At 40.7% G+C, this 20,157-nt stretch overlaps 1 protein-coding gene and 1 long non-coding RNA gene across 3 annotated transcripts; one reads left to right on the top strand and one right to left on the bottom strand.

Moving 5' to 3' along the window:
• The first annotated feature begins 8,426 nt into the window (after positions 1 to 8,426).
• Positions 8,427 to 15,105, top strand: LOC135501424 (uncharacterized). Of its 2 annotated transcripts, XR_010449589.1 has the most exons (4): positions 8,427 to 8,858; positions 10,843 to 11,024; positions 11,218 to 11,359; positions 14,985 to 15,105. It is a non-coding gene; the product is annotated as an uncharacterized LOC135501424 (long non-coding RNA). The 2 variants fall into 2 exon arrangements; XR_010449588.1 differs by lacking the exon at positions 8,427 to 8,858 and having other exon boundaries at positions 10,555 to 11,024.
• LOC135501423 (uncharacterized) lies at positions 10,361 to 15,066 on the bottom strand. Its single transcript, XM_064793541.1, has 6 exons — positions 11,996 to 15,066; positions 11,663 to 11,758; positions 11,467 to 11,562; positions 11,202 to 11,312; positions 11,011 to 11,098; positions 10,361 to 10,561 (listed from the first exon to the last, which is right to left on the bottom strand). Exons 1-6 carry the CDS (start codon positions 15,064 to 15,066, stop codon positions 10,361 to 10,363), a joined length of 3,663 nt encoding a protein of 1,220 aa, XP_064649611.1.
• Positions 15,106 to 20,157: the final 5,052 nt, after the last annotated feature.

Genomic DNA, 20,157 nt, shown 5'->3' with positions numbered 1-20,157 from the left:
AAATTTTCAAAAGGTTTCATTGTACTTACAAAAACGATTTTGATGTGATAATATACCTCAAAGGTCTACTTTATTTTCTTACTGCATTCGTTTATTTCTGTTTCTTTATTTCAGAATTATTTGACATAGTTTGATATCTCTATTAAAGCCAGTGGGTCAAAAGTTTACATACAGTAATACTTCAATACTTGGTAGCATTGCCTTTTACAGCAATCACCTGACTCAGACGTTTGGGATAGCCATCTACAAGTTTCTTACAATACTCTTGGGGAATTTTGGGCCATTCCTCCTGGCAGAAGTTATGTAATTCAGTCACATTTGTTGGCTTCCTTGCTCTGACCCGCTTCTTAAGTTCAGTCCAAAGATTTTCGATTGGATTTAAATCTGGGCTTTGTGAAGGCCACTCTAAAACCTTCACCTTGTTGTCCTTAAACCATTTGGTGACTACTTTCGCCGTATGCTTGGGATCATTGTCTTGCTGAAAACTCCAACCCCGACCAAGCTTCAACATTTGGGCAGAGGCCTTGACATTGTCATCAAGAATCTGGATGTAGTGTTCTTTTTTCATGATACCATCTATTTTCTGGAGTCTTCCCATTCCTGATGCAGCAAAGCAACCCCAAAGCATGATGCTGCCACCACCATGCTTTACGGTTGGGACGGTGTTTTTAGGGTTGAAGGCTTCACCCTGTTCACGCCATATGTACCGCTGGTCATTATGACCAAACAGCTCCATTTTCGTCTCATCAGACCACATAACATTCCTCCAAAATGCTGTCGGTTTGTATTGATGTTTCTTTGCAAACTCCTGTCTTGCTTTTCGGTGCCGATCTTTAAGCAGTGGCTTCTTCCTGGGGCGATATCCCTTCAGTCCAGCTCGATGAAGAATGCGCTTCACTGTGGATCCTGAGACACTCACTCCTGCATCCTGCAGATGTTTGCAAATTTGCTTTTTTGTTGACCTGGGGTTGATCTTCACCTTGCGCACCACGGTCTGTTCATCTTTGGGGGTCAGTTTCCGTTTTCTTCCGCTCCTTGGCTTGGTTAATGTGGTCCCGAGGTCCCTGTACTTCTTGACGATGGTCTGAACGGAAGACCTGGGTAGATTCAACTGCCTAGCAATGTGGCCTAGTGAGGACCCTGCCTTGTGAAGATCAACCACACGTCTTCTAAGGTCTTGGCTGTGCTCTTTGGATTTACCCATCTTGTCTTAATGCTTGTGAACACTGGAATGGGCTATACACTATAGAAACGCCTTTTTATATAGCCCCTAAAGAATGCTTGGGTTATTACATAATTTCTGTAGTGGCCAATGGCCTGTGAAATCATCTGTGAGGCCCTAGATGTCAATTTCTTGATGATTCAAGGTTGTGTTTTTAGAGTTTCACTTGGTGTATGTAAACTTTTGACCCACTGGCTTTAATAGAGATATCAAACTATGTCAAATAATTCTGAAATAAAGAAACAGAAATAAACGAATGCAGTAAGAAAATAAAGTAGACCTATGAGGTATATTATCACATCAAAATCGTTTTTGTAAGTACAATGAAACCTTTTGAAAATTTGAGTTGAATGTTTTCGACCCAGGTGTATGTAAACTTCTGACCTCAACTGTAAGTGTTCTACATCCAACCTAATGCTTTCAACACCCTTAAGAGTCCTCGTCACAAGTCCCTTAGCAACACTACGTTGCTTCTTCAACAGTTTCATTTCTGAGTCTGCCATTTTAAACCTTTAGTGGATAACAACGTCAGTCCTTTGAATGTCACCAGTAGAGAGTTCTGTTTAAACTTTCAGTCCGGTCGATTCCTGTCGGTTGAAATCCTTCTTCTTCTGTCACCATCAAGTCCACGAATGCCTTGATCCGTAGTCCGCGGTCCAATACGTATCTTTGAAGCGTATTCTTCAGAATGCAGCTCCCTTTGAACTGTCCTTCAACTGAATCAGCTCCTTGAACTGAGTCAGAACCTTGTTGAACTAAATGTTGACTCTCCTTTGGTCCACATGGGGTAAGTGAGGCCTTTCCTTAATCCTAATAGTAAGCTGTTTTGAAAATCTAATCTTGATGTTACAAGGGCATTAATTACACGGGCACAAGTTTTATTGTCAAGGTGTCTACGGATCTTTGAGATTTTGTACAATGTACAATGGATCATAGTTCGCATGACCCTTCGGATATTGTTCTTCGTTGTCATTGAAGATCTAAAATGAATGTAGGATTTGAATGCAGTCCCGTGGCATCACTTCAGTGTAAGCCGAAGTTTCAGTTAGTCAGAATCTATCCCAGTAATCAGGAAGTCGATTTTTAGAGCAGAGACCCATGCCAATCTCGATGGTAACAAACATTTTCATCTCTTCTTCTGTAGTGTCCTTCCATTTGCTGAACCTTGATGATACTGACACATCAAGAGGCTTATCAAAATACTGCAGGGCATATTCATTAGTCTCATGTGCCATAAGAGTAAATAGCCCAACAGGAAATAACTTATAGAAGTAGTCAATGGGTTTATCATGATCAGGGTCAATTGCACCAGTTTTCGTACCTGGTTGTCCATGATGCAAAGGGTTAAATGTTGAGATTTACTTGAGGACCCAGCTTGGCCCAATCAAAAACATGAGCTGCAGGCTTGACGACCTCTTCGCCTAATAGGAGGAGCAATATTATCAACATCATCATTTTTATCACTATGTTGTGCTGTAGCACTTGAAAAGGTTCGAATGGAAAGGATGGGCAAACAAGACGGTGTTTCATCTATGATGTCTCTACGCTAACTAACTTTAATAACCAAAGATACATGGGTCAGAGGACCAGTGGATAATGATAATGCTATAGTAACCAATCAGAGAGTTGGTGTCCAATGAGGTGGGTGGAGGCGGGCCTAACTCCAATTACCATTAACTAGCTGTCAGTCTGTGACATTCTCCCCGGCCACGATGTAAAGGCTCAAAGAGGGAAGTATGAGTCATACATCTCACATTGCGTTGTGTTGAATTAATCTGACCTGAACTCTTAAGTCGGTCAGGTTTGTTGTGACGGCTGCTAGGAACTAGTGTCTGGATGTGCCGTAATAAATTCTTTATCCTTCACAGGCACTTGCGGCAATGCTGGGCAGGGATTGGGTGACTATGACTTATCAATGGATTAGTAAAATTTATTTAAAAGGTTTTGTTATTCGAAATATTTTTGCAGGAAAGCTTGGAAGGTATTGTACCTGCTGAAAACGCTCGTACCTTTCGTTCAATGAGACGGGTTTACTGATTTTTGGGACACTGCGGCTGCTGTCGTACCCACCATCTATGCCATGAACAGTAGGATCGTCCTCCCAAATCACAGCGGCAACTTTCTGTGAAATAATAGATGGCTCTTCAGGAGGGGGCCACCACCTGCAATTGAAAATACATGATGTTGACAATATCTGCAGTAAACGTTCAACAGTAAATGTTCGAATATACGTATTTAATTTATGCGAACATTTACTGTAGGACAGCGATTTTCTTTTGACTTGATTCATGGGATATTAATTTTCATATTTGTTGAACTTGTGAATCGCATCGTTGATATACGTACATGTATATGCATTTGGTGCTTTAGTTCTGTAAGATGTCCGTTCAGAGGTGATAGCATATTGAAAAGTGTATGTCATTAATGATGACGATCCATTCATGTATGCCTGTTAAAATAGGCTGTCTTTTCAATTGATCAAAAATATTTAATTTCAACTGATAATCTGGCATGTACCGGTTTTTTGAAGGCCATTACTGTAAGCACGGTAATCTTCCTTCATCACAGTCACCAAGTTCTGCCACTTCTTTTGGGGCTCGTCCACATTTCTTTTCAACAGTCTTTATTAGGTATGTGAGTAAAAATTTCAAACTGAAGATATTAGCCCAGTTTTAGTATCATTAGAAAGAGCTCTGAATAAGCTTTAAAATGATATATAGATCAACTGTGATACCTCAACTAATAAAAAAAGTTATGGTAATTAATAGACCAGGAAACGGGCCTAATTATGGTATTGTTTTATAATAGGAAAGTCATAAAAAGTTGTGACCTTTCCGAGTAGTTTTGAACTTCAAAGTGTCATAACTTTTTTGTTATTCAATGGATTTTGATAAAATTTTCAGTGAAGAAAGCCTTTCTAAAACACAACCATTTGCAACTGTTTCCAGTGTAATACCTGTTACAATACACCCTCAATCTGAAATTTTAATTTGAAATTTTCAAACAAAAGACACATATACTTATTAAATAAATCACAAACTAGTGTTTATTTCACCTTATTTGCATTGTAAATATTCTCACCTATTCAAAATATAAACAGAGTCTAAAAATGCCATTTTTACCTATTTACAATGTACACACAGTCCTTTTTATGATATTATCAAGTCCCCACAGATCACATCAATGGCCAGAGAATACTTGGAAATGTCAAAATCCTCGGCATCGTCCTCATAAGTTTCTCCATCTTGCCAATATCCAATGCGGTATGTTCCCCCATTCCTTTTTAAGAGTTTTTCAATTTTCCCAGACTACACAACTTTCTCTTCTGTGTCCTCATCATACCAGACATTTGAAATCTGGTGGCCAATGATCTTGCCAGCCAAGATATCATTGACACCTCGAAGAACATCAAGTTCAATGTCCCCAAATTCTGGCTGCTGAGCAATGTCCAAAGACTCTTTAACACAAGTTCTCAGAACCCGATCCAGTTTCTTTCTATCTACTGATTTTTTCTTTTGTAGTTTGCTTGCCAAACATTTTGAAATCTCTGCCTTGATTTCTGCACTTCTTCAGTCTGTGTTTTCTACCCAATTTCACAGAAAGTTCAACTATTTTTTTCCTTTTTTCAGGCTCCAGACTATCCAGGTAGTCAGTGACTTTGTTCTTTTGAGCCCGGATCCTGCAGGACAAATAACACATGGTAGCATTGGGAGCACGGTTTTTCGCAGCACTAAACATGCCCATAATTGCCTCAGCATCTATATTATGGCAGCGAGCCGACTCTGTTTCTTTTCTCAATTTATCAGAAATATCTGCACTGAAATACCTCTGGTACTGCCTCTCAAGCACATCCACTGCTTTTGAGAGACAAGCTGCCATCATTGTCTGGAACAAAGCTTCATCCACAGGTTTTTCTTGTAATTTGCATAGAACTGAATCAGTGCTCTTCAGCTCATTTCCAAAGAAGTCAGTCTTGGCTGACAGTGTATCCATGGGTTGGGAAGAGTACTTTCTCAAAACACTGACAACATCCTTCACAATACCAATCCCATCAATATGGCTAACTTGACGTGTAAAATTTTGTCATCCATGGACCAGAGAGCAGCTTACCAAGGAGTCCGCGAATCTGAATTTCAATTTTAGCACATGCATTTAAAAAGTCTTGCTTGAGGCTGTCCTGAAGACCCCCACAGCTAACAACTCCTTCTGAAAACAAAGTTTCAAAAAAGTCACGATTAGAAATAGAATGGAGCTGACCACATATGTGAAACAGGATGTGGAGCTGGTTCCCTTGATAGCGTGGAATAAGTCCCCTTGGTAGGCCAGCTTTATCCAAGTAGGTGGTAAAACCTTTCGGATCACCACGACCATCCTTATATCTAAACTTATTTACGGCAAGGACTAATTGATGGCTGATGCTCTCGTGACCCCAGAGCTTTTTATTGATGTCCCCGGGTTCAAGAGCCTTTAATGTAGACCTCATGGAACTTGCAATTGTGTCAGTGGGTGCAGGTGACAATTCAGTTCATTTAACGACTTTCTCCAAGATAATTCCAGATGCTGAATTGTGGCATGATTCACTGCTGCCCTATCTGTCATCGTATTAGAAATACTCTGCAATATTTTCTTTCGGTTTTCAGAAAAATCTGCGGAGTAAAATTGGCAGTAAACATCAGTCAGGCACTCAATGCTTTCTTCAATATGAACCCCGTAGTCCTCAGCTGTACCACCAGCTAACTGATCAACTGCAAGAACTTGGCATGATGCTGGACTCGTCACATGAATACTATTAACATGAACACGTTCCTGTGTTGTAGCATCAAATCCAAGAGTGAGATCTTTATTTTCAATTATAGTCCAGTCAGTCTATGGTATGACCTCACACTAATTGCAAGAGTAACGAAACCTGCTTTATTGTGACTGTTATTATGTACCAAATGACTTACTAAAAATCCAAAAAAATCGAAGCATTGGAACAATATTTATTTTTGACTTCAAAAACATACATAGTTAGGGTACTGGTGAAATTAGGGTACATACTGGAAAGTACAAAAAACACCATCTTATCCAACTACAACATAAACCAAGTTAAATTACTGGTGTAATAGAAGAGTCTTCATTAATCAGGCTGTTAATAAAAGCCCTAGTGTGTGGTACCCTACCCCCTCCCCCCCCCCCCGCCCCCACCGCCATCTAGCCATTGTCCCAATTTTCAACTTCCAGTCCAATCTCCATACCATCCATATCATCACCATGATCACTACCACTGTCACTCTCACCCATGAATGAATGAATATAAGAATTTCTATAGCGCCTGAATTAAAAGAAAAACTTAAATTCTCAGGCGCTTTACAAAGCAAAACACTCCCTGAAAAGGTGTTGTTTCAGGAGAGTTTTGAAAATGCCTATGGAACCAGCAAGCCTGATGTTGGAAGGTAGCTGGTTCCATAGAACCGGTGATGACTTGTAAAAAGAACGGTCACCAAAGGTTTTGCACTTAGTGCGAGGGACCACCAAAGTTGGAGCAATAACAGAGCGGAGATGGTAGGTGGAATGGTGCCTCAGTCTGACCATATCACACAGGTACGCAGGTGCGACTCCATGTATTGCCTTATATGTAAATAAAAGCACTTTGAAAACAATCCTGTATTTAACAGGAAGCCAATGGAGTCGCATGAGAACCGGTGTGATACGATCAAACCGCGGCACCAGACACACAACGCGAGCTGCAGCATTAAGTGCACGCTGCAGTCTGGAGAGTTGATGTGTAGAAATGCCATATAGAAGGGAATTACAATGATCAATGTGAGAATTGACAAAGGTATGAACAAGAGTGGTGGTTGACTCAGGACTGAGGAACCGTCGAATTTGGCGGATCTTATAAAGACCCAGGAAAGCCTTGGAGCAGACCCTACTAACATGGGTTTCCATAGACATGTTTTTGTCAAAGTAAACACCAAGGTTTCGTACCGATTCGAAAGGTGAAATTGAGGCCTCCCCCACTCTGATTGGACCCATATCTACCTTCTGGAGCATTTGTCTAGAACCGATAAAAATGAACTCTGTCTTAAGATCATTGATGAGGAGCTCGTTCTCGATCATCCACGCACGGACATCAGCTACACATGCTTCCGTTTCGCACACAGCTCTCTGCTGGTTAGTAGATGCCAAAGGAGGGAAAGACATATAGAGCTGATTGTCGTCTGAATAGCCATGTGCATCTGGCAAGTGACGTGAAATGATGTGATAAAGCCTTGACATATAGAACAAAAAGAGGATGGGTCCAAGGCAACTGCCCTGTGGAACACCACAATGGAGTGAAAAATGCTTAGATTTGCTACCATTGATGACGACACACTGCTCTCTATTAGAGAGATAAGACTTCAGCCACTGAAGGCAAAGGCCAGTGACGCCAAAATCTGTCTCCATGGTTTGAAGCAATATGTCTACATCAACCGTATCAAACGCGGCACTTAGATCTAGCAAGACTAGCAAGCAGACTTCCTGATTGTCCATTTTCATAAGAATGTCACTTTGAACCTTCAGAAGAGCAGTCTCTGTCGAGTGGTTTTTGCGGTATGCAGACTGGACTGCTGGTAGTGGGGCAGAGTTATCACTGTGGACCATTAGCTGGTCAACTACTACCCTCTCAACAAGCTTAGACACAAATGCTAAGTTGCTAACCGGCCTAAAGTTGGAAAAGGTCCGATCAAGTCCTGCTTTCTTTAACAAAGGCGATACCAGGGCACACTTCCATTCAGTAGGAACTCGAGCATCCTGTAGCGAGAGATCAACAAGTGACCAACTCATCAATATCAGCAGACGTAGGGTTAGACAGCACAGAAGTGTCAATGTCCTTTTGAAATGACTGGATGTCAATTTGCCGTAGCATACGAAAGGATACAGTGTTCTTGGTCAACTCAGGGCGTGAAAGAGATAGATGACAATCCACAAACATATGATCCGAGCGATAGTGTGAGTGGGCAACATCGCCGATAACCAGATCATCACTTTCCCTTGTCAGAATCAAGTCAAGTGTGTTCCCGGAAACGTGCGTCGGCCCTGACACATGCTGCTTAAGACCAAAAGTGTCCAACACTTCAAGAAAGCGTCTTGCCTCGTTGTCATGTGGATCATTGACATGGAAATTGAAGTCACCAGAGATCACCAAACACTCGGGGCATGTCACTATTGCTTCTAGATGGGTCTGATCACGAAACTGGTACAAAAAAGTGTGACACTTGAAAATAAAATGTTTAAAAGAGGAAATGCAATTTGGTTTTCCATTTTTGAAGGCTTAGACCGATATGCAATAGCCACAAAAGAATGAGGATAATATTCATCAAGGTAACACATTAACTGTCTGATAATGCTAAAAAGTCAGTATGTAACATGGACAGAAGATATCGTTCCTAACTTCATGGAATTGCCTCAACATCTCTTTGGATGTGGTCCTATATATACCAACTGAAAATATTGGACATGTTTAACATTTTCTCCAAATATTGAGTCCATTGTGTAAAAATAGCCGAAACTGGTTTACAGAAAAAAGCAGTATGTAACATGGACAGGAATTCAAAGTTTGATGTATTGGCAGATTAGAAAAGGGACAGAGATCAAAGAAAATATGTTACAGGTAAGAAACATTTTGCATTGTCTTATTTTTTGGAAATTTCGTTTTCTCTTACTCCAGCGAGAGGGAACTTGGATAGTTCAAAGTCAGTATGTAACATGGACATAAAAACAGAATTTGTCAAATTTGAATTTAAATGTCAGGAATTTCTTGCACTTACCTAGAAAGCGGAGCAATGGGCACTTTAGTCCTATGAGAATGTTTAGGACAATGAAAACTTCATTTTACAAAGTTGATCAGTATGTAACTGGGACACATGAAACCAATTTGCAAACAATCCCTTGCTATAGAGGATAACCAAAAGGAGGGATGCTTGTGCCATCATTATACTCTGTCAAGGTGGACACTTTTGGAGTGAGGAAAGGGGTCATCCATTGAATATGTACGCAAAAATGTCAGGATCCCCCCTATCATAGCTCTACCACGCAAAAAGGCATGTGCAAATCCTCAGACCCTCTCCCCCTCAATGTGTACATGGCCCCAAAACCTGTTTACTGCATGCAAGGGGATATTTCCAGGGCATACATTATGGTCACTTGCCTGGGATGGGGTAACCCCATGGGAGTAATCACTCCACCAGCAATGATGAGCTATGGATGGATGCTCTTGCTGATTGGACCTAGTAGTACAGTATCCCGAAATTAACAAGATGAAAAATGAATAAATTTAAAATAGTTTTATTAAAAATGTTAAAAAACTCAAACTTCAACAAAGACCAGTAAACATTTTGGCCAGACAATCACATCACATGTTTCAACAATAACAATGTAACAATAAATCTTAAATCTAATAATCCTGAGGGAACATAACTTTACTTTATCGCCATTGCACTAATCCCTGTAAACGAGGTGATTGCTCAACCTCGTTTATAGGCATTAGTGCAATGGCGATCTAGTGTGTATTGAAGTGTATAAAGATTTGTAAAGGTCAAAGGTTATGTTGGCAGCCACTAGCTGGAAAAATTGTTCTGTGCCACACTAGAGCTGTGTTCACACTTTCTCGCATGGGCAAAGCATGTATATACGCCATGTCATAGACGGTTTTATTATAGGTAAAATTAATAAAATTAGTAAAATATGGCCGAGCGTGATCATGATTGAGCGCGTCCATCATGTCCATGGCTTCATGCCGCAAACTGACCGTGACGACAAGCCCGTCCCCGGTTTAAATTAGACTTTTACCTGCTCCTCATCGCATGGAATCTGACTGGCGTAGTACGCAGAAGTTCTAACGTAAAAATGTATTAGGACGGGCGACCAGTCTAGGTTTAAATGATGAATGAATCATGGGGACGAATGCTAAACTACAGCACTGATAGAGGGCGCTCCAGTATCGAAGCGGTTTGAGGCTTATAGTGTGAACAGTGGCATTGAAGGCGAATTCAGTCTCGAAACGGTTTCAAACGCAATGAGATCGTGCTTTCTTAAACCGGTTTGAGTTCAAAGCGAATTCCCAGATTCGACTTCAGGAATTCGCATTGAAGGTGCTGGCAATGTGAACACAGCTTAGGGTTCATTAAAAACATACATCATACGCGAACCCTTCATTTTTATTAATGGTTCTTTCAGAATCAGGAGTACTTCCTGTCTTGTAATCACATGGTCACGTAGTAGTGTTTCATCGGGCCACCTCCATGTTTTTGGTGCGCTGTCTCGTTCCATGAAATGGACTACCACATTCTCACTCCCTTCAACTTTTTGGACAACCTGTGGACAAGAATATTTTAGTAATTAATTTACTAATCTGGATATGACGCAGCTAAGGAAAGTATAAAAATGTATACGAGATTACCAGAGGCGGCAATAGATTTAATTGTTCTCCAGGCATAGGGTAACCTAGTAGCTTCAACACAGATCAATGGTGGCTTCTACAGTGCAGCCGACGTCATTCTAGGTGGATGGCCAGAAATTACCGTTCAGGATGCAAATATGCCCTTACCATCCAGGATGCCAGTAGGCAATAATATTTATCATTCCTTCAATTACAGTAGAGCTCGCTTTAGATCAGACTCAGCCAGACCTACATTTTTGTCCATTGTGGTGTGTAATTTGGAGAACGAGAAGAATGCTAGGGATTGGGACTTGGAAAGACGTGCCATGCCAGGATGTGGTTTATTTGAGTCCGGTACTGTAAACCAAATTCATGATATAGTTACCTCTGCTACGAATGGTAGGTAGCCTCCCTTTTTTCTTGGAACATTTACCAATATGTAGTTCCCTGGTTTCACAGCATGAGCCCGATTCCTGAAAAGGATAAAGTGATTTGAAATTCCTGCCTAAAACCTAAAATTGAATAGACCAAATTATAATCCAACATTGTTTGATTTGTTTGAAACATCGCCTTTACCTTTCCTTCATTTCAGGTAAGCTGGAGTTCTCTGGAGAGATATCTGGTGACGGTGTTGATGTGCTACCATTGGATTGATCCCCGGATTCATCTACATGTATTCTGGAGAGGCTGAAAGACCAACAATGTGGATTAATTTCCATGAAAAACTTTTAAAGGTAAATTTATAAGAAAGCTCAACACTTCGTACTGACACATGAAGCAATTTATTCCCCTTGCTTAGTTCACAGGGAAACAGTTAAGTTGTACATAGGGTCTAGCTCACCTGGGTTCCACTGAAGAGTGAGGCTGTCTGGCTGCTACCATGCTCGGATTGTGCGATGTCTGGGGTTCAGGATCCATCGGCATCTCGTCCATGGAACTGAAAAGGCAAAGCACAGGGAATTAAAGAACATGCTGAATTTATTCTCCTTGCAAAGTTCACAGGGAAACAGTTAAGTTGTATGTAGGGTCTAGCTCACCTGGGTTCCACTGAAGAGTGAGGCTGCCCGGCTGCTACCATGCTTGGATTGTGCGATGTCTGGGGTTCAGGATCCATCGGCATCGTGGTCATGGAACTGAAAAAGCAAAGTACAGATAATTATAGCAATAATTAATTATTATAATCATGATGATTGGTACCTTGTCAATGGTAGTAGGGTTGGTATCCAACTGCACATTCTGGTATCAAAGGCTAATTGCAGTTTTCAGAAACCTGTGATAAAACATTATTTTACCAAAATGTATTATCATTTGACATTTTCCTCCATTTGTCCAATAGTAAACTAAAATTATTAAAATTACATGAAACTTACCTGTATGTTGAAGTGTGATCATCAACTAAAACCACAAAGTGGTTGGGATTCCAGTTGGAATAGCTGACATCATCCCTGTTGTTCGTCCATAGAATGTGTGCACATTCTGCGGCTGCCTGTGTTCTTGGAATGATCAATCGATGAAGGTTTCTGCGAACCACTCCCTCATTATTACAGTGACAAGGGTACACCGAGAATATTGGACGTTGAAGAATACTGGCCAAAGCGAATAGCTGCCAAATTCCGCAGTAGGATCCTGGCTTTGCTACCTTCAAGGCTTCATCTCTGTAGATTTTAGTCATCACTGTCTTAGTGATTACTTGACCTGTGTAGATGTCTGAGAAACTGGCAAATAGACTTGCTAAGCCGCACTTGGGAGTTTTGGAATTGAACCCTCCACCTAGATAGTTATCATTCAGGTATGTGTCTTCATTCATTGTCATTTCAATGACAATCCTCACCCTCATTTCAACATGGTGATCTTCATTCCCATAGGCCAACAGACTTGCGCATCTAGGGAAGCAGTTACCATCAGCTAGCACATTCAATGCCTTCTTCCTATGGGCCATGTCATTTGGAATATCCCTCTCAGCTTTTTGGTCACGTTTGAGTAGGTTCGAGATTGTTCCCAGTTCTAACATGCCTAATGGAAATTCCCCCAACTTCTCCTTTGCTACAGTACAAATGTTGACCAGCTTTCCATAGTCTTTCACTTTCTTCATTTGTGTTTGTATGTCTGCGAAGAAATGGACAGCAGCTTCAGTTATGTTGGGTAGCCGGAGTGAACAGACTTGCCACTCCGGAACATATTGCTTGTTTACACATTGCTGATACTTTCCTTCCATACAACTGTCACAGTAGCAGCTGAGCATGCGTGTCATCAGGTGTCCTGGCGATATGCCTCTAACACAGTGAAGCGACCTTGTACCCTTGACTCCAGTATTTGGGTGTCTTGACGGACGTTTCCTCTGGATGTTTTCAGCATCAACATAGAAAAATGTACGCGGCTTGTGGCAGCAACCATCCTGCATGTCCTGGCTAGGAATCGTCAGATTTTGTTCCAAGTAATTGCACATGTCTTTGGCATCTTGGACAGTGGTTTCCCGTGATTTCACTGCATCCCTAGTGGCTCGTTTTACTACCGCGCCTAAACCATCACTGGGGCCCTTTCCATGATTCGACCCAAAAAACGATCTTTCAACTGAGAACCCGTAGTCATGCTTTCCATAGGACAAGTCAGCAAATGGTTCCCGGGATTTGAACTGGGCACTGCAACCGTCGCTAAACTGTACCTCATGATGGATCATCGTTTTGGCAGAAAGGTGTTGGTTGGCTTTTGTCAGGAAGTTGTGCACAGCGCTTGCGTCATGATTTAGATCATTTGAAACAAAGACCAAGGACTCCTGAACCACCTCTTTACAGTCCGGCTCTGGGCATCTGTAGTATGCGACTACAGGGAATATGGAGGCTTGCTGGTAGCTCCAATGGGCGGATTGCACTTCATCCTGCATGTCACACCTATAGTTCTCCGAGTAATCTGCAACCAGGACACAGAACCCTTCAGGTGGATTTTTTGAGATCTTCAAAAACTGCTGGTGCTGCCAAGAAGCGAAGAACAAGTGTCTTGAGAAGTTTTCCATTTCTTCACACAGCTCGTCAATCAGTTCTTCCACGGATCCAACATTCATCGCCAAGGCTTTCCTCTTGGTCTGCTTCCCACCCATCTCAAACGATTTCTGCTGCCACACTTGCCATCTGCATGTTTCCGTACTTGGTTTTGTTGGTTCCAAATATTGTCGCAATTTCTTTACACCACAGAGAGAACATTTGCGCAAGATGCATGCCATAGCTGGATAATCTCCCTCATATTCACAAACTGTCAGTTTTGCCATGTGGTATCGGTCCTTAATTTTCAACTGTGGGTCTATGAACCTGTTGATGGTCTTCAGTTTTAGATCACAATTCTGGCAACGCTCACAAAGGCATTGATTGTATTTCACTTTATCTCTGCAGAGTGTATGCTTTGGCCTTAATTTTCTGAAGCTTGTAATGCCAACTTTCTTTCCAGTCTGTTTGACAAACTTTTGATGAAGCCGGTGCGTAGTGAATGACAAACCAGAACGAGCTTTCTTCAGTTTCTTCGTTATCCTTTTCTGGCAAGGCAGGACTGTTGCGTTTTCTTCATAAAACTCCTGGATGGTGCCTTTCAAGCTGTCTGACAAGGACCTTGATGTTTTCATCTGCTCATCCCTCATATCGCTCTGCCTATTTACAAGCTTGGACCACTTCACACTGTTTGCCCTTCTTGGCATAGCAAGCACTAATCTCCGCCTAACAGCAAGTGACTTTCGATCCCGTTTCTTCTTTAATTTATCAACCTCTTTGGAAATATTGATCCCAATTTCTGCATGGACTGTGTTGTCTGGATTATTTACAAAACCATGATTTTCAGCATGCTTTTGCTTCCTTGGGCTCATCTTTCTAACTAACCCACCAATCACTTTTATCCATTTCTTCGGCGTCTTTGGCATACACTGCTTTACGCGGGAGATTGCTTTTCTCCTAGCACAGTCAGTCTGAAAATCTTCATCAGATTCTTCATCAGGCGATACATGAGACGATACTACTTCACCCTGCTCTGGTTCTCTTTGTGCCCTTTCCTTCTCTCTCCTGCGACGCTTTGCTTGTCCCGTCAAACTCGCGCGGTACTCTTGTTTCTTCAAACGCCAATACTCCCTCTGCTTCGTTTTCTTTTCCTCTGAAGACTGAATTTCAGCCCTGGTCATGCGTTTCTGGGGATTGATGTTTTCTTTTTTGCGCTCTCTGTAACGCCGCATCCGTTCAGCCGCCTTGGCGTTGTACTGTTTCCTTTGCTCATCCGATAATGATATTCGATGGAGTATAAGCCGTGTAGACTCATCCTTACGGAACGATTCAAGCAGTCCCTTTTCTTCTTTAATTCTACATAATTTCTTCCATCTACTTTCAGGTTCAACATCAACGAGTTTCAGATCTGGCTCCAAGTCCTCCTCAGCCTTCCGCTTTAGAACTCTGGATGACCGCCTCACCATGACAACATCAGGCCCCGGCATACCTGAAATGAACAGATACCATGGATTAAAGCAAGGACTATGCAAAGTCTTATCTAAAGGAAAAATATGTTAATTGATGAAAAGATTATTATGATTACATTTTGCTGCTGCATAATCGGTCATGCCTGTGGTGGGAGAGAAGATCCCAATTAGCATAATTAATTAATTACATGTATAATATTTCATGTAAGTAATTTAAGGGAAACACTAGTTGGCCCCCATAATGAATGATGATATAATAAGAAAACGCAACTCATGGATTTGTGGTGTGGAAAATATCACACGCGTGGTTGTCTTGGCCCAGGGCCAGACAACCACAAGTGTGATATTTTCCACACCACAAATCCATGAGTTTTGTTTTCTATTTATCACATGCTAATAATTTTGAAAATTTGAACCATTTTCGCCTCAAATCGTACATTTGTCGTAGCCTTCTCACTCAGAAATCAAGAAAAAAGCCCCCCCGACTCACAACGTCTTTCATGATGCTACGTCGCCTAACAAGCTGCGTCATCTATGACGTGGTCCCGGGTTAGGGCTCATGAAGTGACGTTGTTTGACGCCACGTCGGCCCATTGTCAACCATTCAACAGAGCCTATGACGTCAGAGTGTGATACAGAAATCTGGATCACATGGCTGTGTGACGTGACGTTGATCTGCAACAGTCACCAGCCATGTGATCCGGGAAAATACCACATGGCTGCGTGACGTTGCAAAATCATCAAAACTATCGGCTTTAAAGTGCAGAAAAGACCACCAAAACGATATTTTTAGTGAACTTTGGTAAATGTATTCGATCAATCATCATCGAAACTAGGATGTACGCTCGAAACCATTACAGCGTGTTGAGTTTTATCATACATTTCCGGCGATGCATTGACTGATTTGGGTATGTGATAAAGTTTTGTGTGACCCGCGGTATGTCCCGTTACATACTGCACTGTGAATGATACAAATCATAGAACTTTGTGTTTTATTTCTGATTTATTGATTGATTTGTATAACTTGACATGTAAAATAAACCTACAGCCTCTTATTGTACCTCAAATCATTGAAAAAGTGCCTTGATTTTCATGAATGAACAGTTGGTTACGAGGACATGATGATTTCTATGTCCCGTTACATACTGCACTGCGAATGATACAAATCATAGAACTTTGTACTTTATTTCTGATTTATTGATTGATTTGTATAACTTGACATGTAAAATAAACCTACAGCCTCTTATTGTACCTCAAATCATTGAAAAAGTGCCTTGATTTTCATGAATGAACAGTTGGTAACGAGGACATGATAATTTCTATGTCCCGTTACATACTGCACTGCGAATGATACAAATCATAGAACTTTGTATTTGATTTCTGATTTATTGATTGATTTGTATAACTTGACATGTAAAATAAACCTACAGCCTCTTATTGTACCTCAAATCATTGAAAAAGTGCCTTGATTTTCATGAATGAACAGTTGGTAACGAGGACATGATGATTTCCATGTCCCGTTGCATACTGCACTACGAATGATACAAATCATAAAACTTGGTGTTTATTTCTCATTCATTTATTGATTGTATTACTTGACATGTAAAATAAACTGTCTACAGCTTCTTATTGTACCTCAAATCATTGAAAAAGTGTCTTGATTTTCATGAATGAACAGTTGGTAACGAGGACATGATAATTTCCATGTCCAGTTACATACTGCACTGCGAATGATACAAATCATAGAACGTTGTGTTTATTTCTCATTCATTTATTGATTGTATTACTTGACATGTAAAATAAACAGTCTACAGCTTCTTATTGTACCTCAAATCATTGAAAAAGTGTCTTGATTTTCATGAATGAACAGTTGGTAACGAGGACATGATAATTTCCATGTCCAGTTACATACTGCACTGCGAATGATACAAATCATAGAACGTTGTGTTTATTTCTCATTCATTTATTGATTGTATTACTTGACATGTAAAATAAACAGTCTACAGCTTCTTATTGTACCTCAAATCATTGAAAAAGTGTCTTGATTTTCATGAATGAACAGTTGGTAACGAGGACATGATAATTTCCATGTCCAGTTACATACTGCACTGCGAATGATACAAATCATCAGCTAATAGACGAAAATTCTAGCAAACATTAGCAATTGGACTTGTGAAGATCAAGGCAGTCATAGAAAATTAATACCAGCCAATTATGCTGGGAGATGGACAGAAAACAGCAAATTCCATCTGTTGGTAACTGGGACACAGAACCAGGGTTGTCCTAGTTACATACATCATTAAGTAGGCCTCATAGACACACACTTACGAGGATAGTCAATTTTCCACAGAAAAATCGCCTAATTTTTAAAGGTTTCATTGTCATAATTGAAATTGCATTCAACTGAAGGGAAATATGTTCGAAATTCGCACAGAAATGACGAATAAATGGTAAGAAGTCGTGAAGAACTAGCTGTCCTTATTACGTACTGACGATCTTTCACCACACAGTGCATTGAGCAGTGTCACGCTGCGATGGCAATGTTCGCTAAATTCAGGCATTCCTGCCAAAAATTCATGACACAATTTTATTCTACAGAAGGACCACCTTTCCTGCTATTGAAAAATGTTCGTAACATGACAAATTTGCCGTTTCAGTTCGTAACATTTCCAAAAAATGGACTGCAAATTTTCAAAACACTCGCCTCCGTCCTGCTTGTCTTCCATCTTTCCTCTCAATGTCAACAAGCCGTAAATCGTCTCGATCTGCAATCTCGTCCCCGCGATGTCGTAAAAATGAGTGGGATTTCAATAATTTGATAAAGAAATAAAAAGACGTACGTAACTGGAAAATGGACAGGAAAAAAATCTGAGACGATGTTATCTCTCCATAATTTTTGATAATCCTTGATAATTCTTACAAACCAGTGGAAATAAACACTACTTGGCCGACGCCAATTTGCGACATACAGGCTTTCCCTGCATACTGCGTTCTGTTATACACGGCAGTATAGTCAGTTCGTAACTAATTTGGACAGGAAAAGTTACGTACTGCATCGATCTCTCGTTTCACTCGGTGTTTATTGACACAATATGCAATCTAAAGGCAACTTTCAGGGTTTACTGTGCATGCATTTGCGCTCCATTTGACACTTTAAAACGATGGTTTAACGGCCAAGAGAAGGCTCGGCAGTATAAAATAAAGAACATGTCTTTCACATGTCACAAAAGCATGTGTGAAAATAGTGTCAATTCCGAATGGACACATTTTCTGTAAAAAAATTTGTCAATCATTATGAATTTTTTTTTGATGATATTATCTCTCTGATCTACCCCAAAGGTTATTATGCATGGGCTATCAAAATTAACTGGACAAAGGAAATATTTATCTATGGTTGAAGTTAGGTAGGTGTAAACTGTACCAGTTTCGTGATCAGACCCATATATCAAAATGCAGCTTAGAACACTGGCAATAAAGTTCTCGGACTGAACTGCAGCTATTATTCTACAGCAACAAATTAATGTAACATAAACTGTTGCAGACATCTTGATTTGAAAAAGCTGTTGGTAAGATTTAAAAGCGCAACTGACTATTGAGGAGAACGTGAGAATTAACTTTGAAATGCCGCCACAAAAAAATGTGAATCACTGTCAATAGATTTCAAGGCAGGTCAAAGAGTCACATGAATGAGAATTGGAATTCTTTGTACTAGCATCAGTCTAAATCAGTGTTGTCAAAGTACAGTTTTTTGAAAAGTGAATAGATATCAGAAATATCATCCATTGTTTTTTTGGCGATCGACCAGATCCTTCCTGTAGTGGTGGTAACTTCAATGCTGCTGGAGAGGATGAACTTTGGCATAACATTCTGCTGGTCTTCGCCGCTTGGCCAGGTGAATTCCTCTTTTCTTCTGGAATTGGTAGGAAAGTCAACCAACGCCATGACATCACACTCATCATCCATCCCATCATTGCTCCCTTCGGCTGCCTCTCTTGTCTCTTGTGTTATCATCTTGACTACAGTTCCTGAGAAGAACAAAATTTGATTATAAGAATTCAATATTATTTGGTAAACTTTCATAGTCTTCTGAACATGGAGACTAAACAGTATCAAGTACAAGTAAGTGGATGGTTTGTTTTTATTTCATTGAGTAACTATTTCATTAATCCTTTAATTTCACTGGCAATTGTAACAAAAGAAAAGGGGACATTTTCAACTTGCCTGGATACCAGTCGTCTTGGTAAGCAACAGCTACCCATTTTCCAACCTGAAGACCTTTCGTTCCATCTTTCAACATGGCAGAGAGTTGCTCCATGTCTGTCTCAGCTTTTTTTTGGTCGGCAAGTGTTTTCTTCCTCTTCTTCTGGTTTGCATTGTTCTCCGGTGTGTCTTTCTCCATTATCGATATCAGCTCTCCCTTCTCCTCTGCCAGGTGTTTCTGTCGCATTTTTTTGCCATGATCACGTGCGTATCGCCACAGGGCCTCTTTTTCATTTTCGCTCATCATATCGTACCACTTCTTCATTTGTTTTTGGTTTCTTTTCAGGATTTGGATGGTGGAGTGTAGAAACAAGGAAGCTGAGGGTCGCCGCTTCTGGCTGGCATCAAGATCCCCAAAATGGTGCTCACAAGACAAGTTTGTTACAGGTGCAAATGATGTTCGTTGAACTTCGATCTGATCTGGGGCAGCTGAATATTTTCCATTCGGCAGGAAATCTACTAGCTGTTTTTCAATGGTCTTTTTGAATGCTCTGCAAATGGTCTTTAATGTCTGGATATAAATATCTTCAAGGGTCTCATCGAAGAGGAGAGAAACCTTCGGAAAGTACAACTCATGGTGTTTGATTTGGTAGTCTGGCAGTGGGGTCTCACTGAGGAGCAGTGGCCTGGGATCTTCCGAACAAGCTGTGATGAACTCATGCAGCGGCTGGATAAAAGTATACAAATGCAAGTACTGGACTGAAGAATCATTCACCAGCAGCCAGTAGGGACCAGTAATGAGAACGAATACTAAACCAAGTGCCTGCAACATCGTAGTAATAATGGGATCACCCAAGTCCCATTTAACAGAAGAGTTCTTGCTGGCTT

This window comes from Lineus longissimus, chromosome 17 (genome assembly GCF_910592395.1).
Source record: "Lineus longissimus chromosome 17, tnLinLong1.2, whole genome shotgun sequence".
Lineage (NCBI taxonomy): Eukaryota > Metazoa > Nemertea > Pilidiophora > Heteronemertea > Lineidae > Lineus > Lineus longissimus.
The sequence above is the reverse complement of the archived record's forward strand: the minus strand, read 5'-3'. Positions and strand labels throughout refer to the sequence as shown.